Source organism: Branchiostoma belcheri, unplaced genomic scaffold (genome assembly GCF_001625305.1).
Source record: "Branchiostoma belcheri isolate BF01 breed outbred unplaced genomic scaffold, Haploidv18h27 scaffold156, whole genome shotgun sequence".
NCBI classification, from domain to species: domain Eukaryota; kingdom Metazoa; phylum Chordata; class Leptocardii; order Amphioxiformes; family Branchiostomatidae; genus Branchiostoma; species Branchiostoma belcheri.
Window position 1 is genome coordinate 505,438 of NW_017803002.1, and position 7,568 is coordinate 513,005.

The following is a 7,568-nucleotide window of genomic DNA, read 5'->3' on the forward strand; positions in this document are numbered from 1 at the left end:
CATCACTTCACTTACTGTAAACCTGATAAATTTGAGACACCAACAGATCATTTTGAGTTACAGGGAACAACTAGGAAGAAAATATATCTTTTATTGAGCATTTTGGAGTTGATTCAGAACCTGACATCTTGCATATCAGGAGATTGAAGAAGGCTGAGCCGCATATATTAAGGAAGGGTATAACAGAATTATAATGTATCTATTCCTGTACCGACTTCAATTCTGAATTTTGTTGACTTCAGTTTGTTCCTTAAAGTATGCACAAAAAGCATTCGTAAAGATTTGTGAAGAATGGTGTTAAAACGCGTATATTTAAGATGTAACGTTATCTTAGTAGTTACATTCAAGATTGCTTAAGGTGGGACAAAACACTTTTAATTGATACTGTAGAACATTATCAATTCCAAACTAACAACCAGTAATAGCTGCAGTTACAAAACTAACAATTTGACTTGAATGTACAGTCAGTATAGAAATAGTTTCAGGCACCTAGGTTTGTATTGGCGGAACGTTGGTGCACAACTATAGTGCAACACGCTTTCAGACATCACGCTTGGTTTAGCTCCACTACAACTGAGTGTATTGAATGCTCACCGCCCTCTCTGCATAGTTTATTTGTATCGTGTCTGTTATACGCAGATGACGTTGTATTATTTTCCCGAGTCCGATAAAGGACTGCAAAACGCTCTAAATAGATTGAAAGACTTCTGTGCCAAATGGAAACTTCAAGTTAATTTAAAGAAAACGAAAGTCATTATTTTCAACAAATCTGGCCGGTCTTTCCCCACCAAAGTTTTATGTTTGGACAGGACAAAGTGGACACAGTCCAGTCCTACTGCTACTTGGGCCTGAATATTACCTCATCCGGTAGCTTCTCTCTTGCAAAAAACAGCTCTCACTCAAAGCAAGGAAAGCCATGTTTAGTCTCAAATCTTTACAACGTTCATCTGCCTCTCCGAAGTGCCTGCTCAGAATATTTGACGCTTGTATCAAACCAATACTTCTGTATGGGTGTGAAATCTGGGGAAAAGAACCTGTAAACGAGACCTCACCAATCGAAAGTTCCCATAATCGTTTCTGCAAGAATGTACTTGGAGTGCATAGAAATTGTAGTAATGTAGCTGCTAGGGCAGAACTAGGAAGACTCCCGTTAGATTTAGATATATCCCTGCGTACTGTTAAATTCTGGACACACTTGACACAACTTAATACCGATACACACCCTCTGCAAGTTGATGCACTCCTGTTACAACGTAATTCCCTGTCATATAGTCGTAGACGGACATTGTTACAGCGAGTGAAGGAGATCCTCGATCACTGTAGGATATTCCTACCTACTGCATATTGATAGTACAACCTGCGATCCTCAACATATGTACAAAGTATTAAGGACAAGGCTTTCAGACATGTACATTCCTTCCATAGTTTGTCTGTTAATACCGGTAAACTGAGATTCTATAGAAAATGTAAAACTGAATACTGTTTAGAACAATACCTAGAACATTGTGACTTCGATCAGCGCTCCGCTATTAGTAAAATTAGAATCAGTGCCCACTCCTTGGAAATCGAAAAAGGGCGATATATGAAACTACCTGTGTCGGAGAGAATTTGTAAATATTGCTCCTCAAATGCAGTGGAAGACGAAATTCATTTCATCTCTGTCCATTTTATGACGACATCAGAAATCAATTATTTACCACCGTGTCCAAAATGCTGCCTTACTTCCCCACCATTCCTTACCACAAAAAAACAATTTTACTACTAAAATCAAAGAACCCACATATTATAGAAGAAGTGGGTAAATTCGTCTTCCATTGCCTAAAAAGAAGAAGTCAAACCCAGTGTCATGTCATGTTGTAGAATATAGTATAATGTTAGAAGTAGATATAGTCTCACATACCACTGTATTTTCTTTCTATGTTGTTTGTAACTGCAATTAGCACTCGGGCAAGTATTTGCAATAAACTTTCTTTATTATAAAAAACAAATCCGTCTACTACATTCTGTGCACCTTAGATTGAACACAAACACGGCTAGGAGACTTCCTCTCCGAAAAATAGAGTCAGCTAGACTCCCGGACCAGCTACTTTCCTAGAACAGTGGTAACAATCCCACAACACAATTAGATGTAGCCAGTCAGCTACTGTAGTAACAAAAAGTAAAAAAAGGGTCAAAAGGGTCCAGGCCTAGCATACGGATTTAAGTACAGAGAAATAAAAGGATCAAGAGCCATGCATATTCAGGTGTATTCCATGTCTTTCGCAATATTGTACATGTTCTGGTGTAAGGTCTTTCATCATATCCAGTGGCACAACAACCTCATCTCGCTGAAAGTCTGGATTCTTTGCTTTCAGACAAGAAAAATTTGTGTGAAAGTAGCCTTGTTTCCACCCAGGTTGTATTCCACCCTTTGTTTGGTCAAAGTACGGGTAGCTATTGTAATGCCCTACTACCAGGTTGGCTGGGGGAGGGTCATGGGCGATTGTTCCCAGGCATCCCCGGCACCTCGTTATTTGCTTTGTTTTGAACTTTAAAGTGAATGGACGATGGCACTGTGGGGTGAGGTGTGGCCTCTTCGTCACAGCTGGCTGACTTGGTCCAGGGCGTGGCCTCTTTGTCACAGCTGGCTGACTTGGTCCAGGGCATGGCCTCTTCGTCGCAGCTGGCTGACTTGGTCCAGGGCGTGGCCTCTTCCTTGCAGCTGGCTGACTTGGTCCAGGGCGTGGCCTCTTCCTAGCAGCTGGCTGACTTGGTCCAGGGCGTGGCCTCTTCCTAGCAGCTGGCTGACTTGGTCCAGGGTTTGATGATTCTTCCTGTACTTCTGTAAGGTAGTAGATATTGTAATTAGGAATCTCTCACTATACATGTCCCTGATGCTGTTGTAGGTCTATGAAGTGTGTGGCAATTTGACAACTGTATATGACTGCTATGAGGACAGTTTGTTTTATTTGACTAAAAGCTGAGTGAAAGAAAGCTACCACAAGACTTTTTTACTGATTATTATGTGTAGGAATCTAGCCTGTGTTTACAAGCTCTCGGCCGGGAGTTAATTAGACCCCCAAGGGGCGGCAACCTTCGGAAGGCCGGCCGCCAGGAGCGCGATTTAGTTAGGCTATGTAGGAATCCAATGACAATTATATAGATATTCCTCATGGTTGAAGGTACTGACTTGAGTTTTTTCAATGAAATTTCGAAATGTGGTGAAAGGAGCATGCATTGAATCGGATGCAATTCAAAATTTCCATTATGTCATTGCTGATGACAGTTTTGTCTGGCTTTTTGCGGAATTTATGAATCGGCACTGTACGGTATGTACTGAGTTCTTGAGTTGTGGAGCTTCGGTAGCCTGGGTGCCTGGCTCGAGCTCCGTATTGTTGCTAACTACCATGGACTACCCAGGCTTAGAGCCAGACCAGAGCCTCGGTGATTTTTTTTTAAGAACAGGCGAAAATCAATGCGCGCGGGGATGTCATCCATAAAATTAAGATCTAAAATTAAATTCTAAATAACATTTAGTTCTCCGCGGTAGTTTTCTTTATTCGTATGATATCAATTGAATAATTATGTTAGCCGCACAATATTATATAAAAGAAACAAAACACTTTTAACTGTATATGTCTTCTGGGACGGGAGGTTTGTTACTCACGCTAAGTCTCATGTATTTTTAAATGTCTTGTAAAATATTTTTCTTTCAGTGTAAAAGTGGCTGCGAGAATATAATTTTTACCTAACTTGAGTTCACAGTCACTTAGTTCATGTCTTTTCATTTGTAACCTTCATTGTGATTCTGAATTTAAAAAAAATTAAGTCGGTGTGGCCTTACCTGCAGGGAATGTAGGCCCTTTCCCCGCGATGACGATACTACGAACGGCCGGATCCCGCTGAGCCCTCTCCAGGCCGCTGACCAGAGCCTGTAGCACATGGCGGGTGAAGGTGTTCAGCGGAGGGTTGTTCACCTGCAGTACCGCTACAGACCCATATGTGGAGTATTCAGCCATACCTGCAAATGACGAAAGAAATGACGGTTATTCGAATTTTTCGTTTTTAGCGACGTCTCAGAGAGGAGCCTAATGGTACAGTATTGTGCGCAGTTTGCAAGGATTCTAGGAATGGTACAGGCATTTTGTCCACAGGAATGGAATGTCCACAGGAATGTCTCTGACCACATTAATTTATGCCCACATTCCTGGAAAGACTTAGGAAGACCTCTCTTCCCTCGATGGCCCTTCGAATTCCTTCTGTGACCCTGGGGCCCGTTCACTATACACTCAGGGGAGGAGTGCAATGTATTTATTTATTGCTCTTAAATATGTATCTGTCTAGACTTAACAGGTACCAAGTCTTCCTCAAAATCATAAAATGATGGCAGTGCCATGCAAACAATAACCATAGTAGCAACCACCGTCGCCATGGCAATGTATGTTTTCATTGCCAGTCTTGTTATTTTTATGCCAAACCAACGGATTTTCTTTTGCACCACCTCGATATTTATTTATTTATTTATTTCTGTTTTATTTAAACAGGGTAGAGACCTCAGTGCTATTTAAAAACACTGCTTTTCAGGAATGCCCTGTACGTGACACCAAGTTACACATGAAAACAATAAAACCAACACATTAAACAATACATAAAGTTACAGAACAACCAAGCGTCAAAACAGAATCGTTAATCGTAAATCAGTGTCGTTAAGCCAGGCCAAGGTAAGGAGGTCAGAGGTCAGCAGTGTTGTTTCAGAACCTTTCTAATCGACGGGTAAGACGTGGCCACTCTAACTGTGGCAGGTAGGCCGTTCCAGGCAAATGCTCCCCTATACGCAATCTTTCTTCGGCCAGATTCTAATCAGACTTTAGGATTTTTTTTTTAGGTTTTAAAGATAAGTTTGAGTTGTGCCTAGTTTGGTAGATATGGGATGTTCTACAGAACATGTGTAAGTATTCGGGTACTTGTTGGTGTATTGTTTTGAAGACGGTTTGAAGGAGGTGCATAGCCTTATATTTTCACAAACAATTGCTACATCTAGCGGTGAGAAGCAGAACTCCAGTCAGAAGGAAGGTCTAGGATAGACACTGTAAGAAAGGTGAAACAATTCCTAGCTGTACTAAATACTATTAGTAATTGTGCATTGAAAAATCCTCAATATCATTCTTTTCAGATATGAAACAACTTTTAAATTAAATATAATTGCCAACTTACTAGTAACAGCTACTCAAGCAACTGTAATGTACTCGTGATCACATTTCACGGTGGTTCAAAACGGCCCTGAAAATCCCCACTCGTAGCTAATTGATATTGATGAAAATAAGATGCCAATCACACTTGTTACCATTGGCAACTGTCTATGATTGGTTGACACTTTTGTGGGCCGGCCATAGGAATGTTTACCTTGCTGTTTGCCCCCTGCGAATGTTTCCTGCCAACTGTTCTATTTATATGCGCACTCCTCAATTGTTCTTATTTCACACATTCTAACAATACATAGCATGGGTACAAGGTATCATGATCATTTTCTGCCCTGGTACACACATACAGAACAACATGGTTTCTAACTCTCTGTGTAATTCAGTTGTGATCAAAACGTAAAAATACTCAGATAGCGGCGGTCACGAGGTTACCCTTGACCGGCCAAGGTCAGGCAAGATTTGGAAGAACGCCGATAAGCCAAAATCCTCGATGAGACTTAGACTACATGTTACTAAAAAAACGCCGCCCTTATACCGTTTTCTACAAAATATAAAATAAACACTGATTCGTACTGTACAATTATCTTCTTTGAAAATATAACTATGAAATATAATGCTATATTGACAGACATACTAGTTATTTATAAGCATTTACATTTAGGTACGTACGATCCGATACTGCTTGTTGATGTTGTCGTCCTTGTTTAACGTCTAATACTAGTATCACGCAAGATGTGGTCTCTTGGCGCTGCTTTGCGCATGGTACAGTTCAGAGCCAATTGTCTCTCTAGGTATTCAACTCTTGGTGCTATAAACTGCCCACAAAGAGTAATGGCCTATTATGCTTTTTAACTGCAGTAGTCGTCTCTCGTGCCCATGTCCATTTCCGACACACAGTTGTGCATATTTTTGGGGTATTAAGAATTTGTTCTTGTTTTTTGTAATTTAGAAAGTTGAGCAATCTGATTCTAGATTCTTTTAGTAATGTCAGAGACAAGAATTAGTTTCTTTACTTTCTTGACTTTGAATAATTCTATACTTGTAACTAGCATAGTTTTACTTATCTAGATAGTTCAAGAAAATGATTCTTGTTTTTCTTGGTCAGGTTATGTTCAAGAAAATACAAGAATCTGTGTCTTTGCTTTCTTTTTAGACAAAAAAATGGTTGAATTAGAAATCAAATTTAAAACCTGAAAGCAAAAAATACTTAAAGTTCTTTAACGTTTTTGTTTTCCTTATCGAGAAAGTTCAAGAAAGATGAGTTTTTTCCCTGGTAATGTTCAAGATAATGTAAGAATTTTTTTCTTAACATTCTAGCCATAACTGTCATGTGATCTCTTGTGAGCTCCTGATTGGTTAATTCAAATCCCAGAATGCAGTTAGGGATTTTTGAACAGAAGCTGGGGTGAAGTCAGATGTGGGGGCAGTGCTCTGTGCTGGTTACATCTTTTTAGTCAGATATTGATTCATATCGTCGGATTTGAAGTCAAAATCAAGGTAAAAAGGACCTTGTGAGCATGTGAAGCCATGGTGATCGTGTCGGCTTGCAGAAGAAACCAACTTTGGAACGAAAAAAGGATGGAACCAAACTTATATAAGGTAAGTGCGCCCCCCTCCCACCAAGAAGAAAAATCTGTTGACATTGTTTTTAGACTTCATAGCTTATTTGCTACAATTCCATTGGGGTTGATTTCTAAATTGTATCTCTGGTATATTGTAGAGTACAGTGTTTTACTACATTATAATTATATTATTTTCAATTGTTGAGTAAACTTGAAGTAATTCAATCCTATTTTTAGCATCCTCTTTTGACTTTGTTGTCTTCAGCCCCTGCATGCAATGCAAACTAAGAAAGGTCTTTCCTGTTTTTTTCAGGTTTCCAAAGACTGTGACTGTGCCAATGCTATAATGCCAAAGCTGCAGGGTTTGCTGAATGTTTGGAATGTGATATGATCTGTATTCTTTAACCATGATAATGGCTTGTTGGTTACATCGTATGATAGTTTTAAGTTTACTGTAAAACTTGTTTCCATTCAAAGAATGTCAGATACATGTACATAATGAATGTGGTAATGAATATTCACCGGATGAAATCCCTAGTTTCCGTGTGAGAAATTGTCGCACACTTTCCCGGATATTTTAGGTTTCCGGTAGAACCCGGGGGTTTCCAACCTGCACACGTATAGTGTCCAGTCCCGTACATGTCCTGGAAATTCAAGGAAATGAACCAATTTTTGTGTGCAGGCCGTGTACGGGACGTTAAATGCCTGGACACGTCGCCTTTAAATCCCTGTAAACGGCAGGAAATGTCCGTGCACCGCTCCGTGTGTTGCTGGAATATGCATAATTTAGCAGCAATTATCACCTAATTATCCTCAACAGGGCAAC

The 7,568-nt window shown here is 39.9% G+C and overlaps 1 protein-coding gene across 1 annotated transcript in view; it reads right to left on the minus strand.

The window, feature by feature from the left end:
* Window positions 1-3,998, minus strand: part of LOC109465671 (peroxisomal bifunctional enzyme-like) — a 26,989-nt gene extending 22,991 nt beyond the window's left edge. Inside the window, exon 1 of the mRNA XM_019763053.1 lies at window positions 3,824-3,998. Within this exon, the coding sequence (XP_019618612.1) occupies window positions 3,824-3,998 (175 nt within the window). The remainder of the gene's footprint in view (window positions 1-3,823) is intronic.
* Between the last annotated feature and the right edge of the window lie 3,570 nt (window positions 3,999-7,568).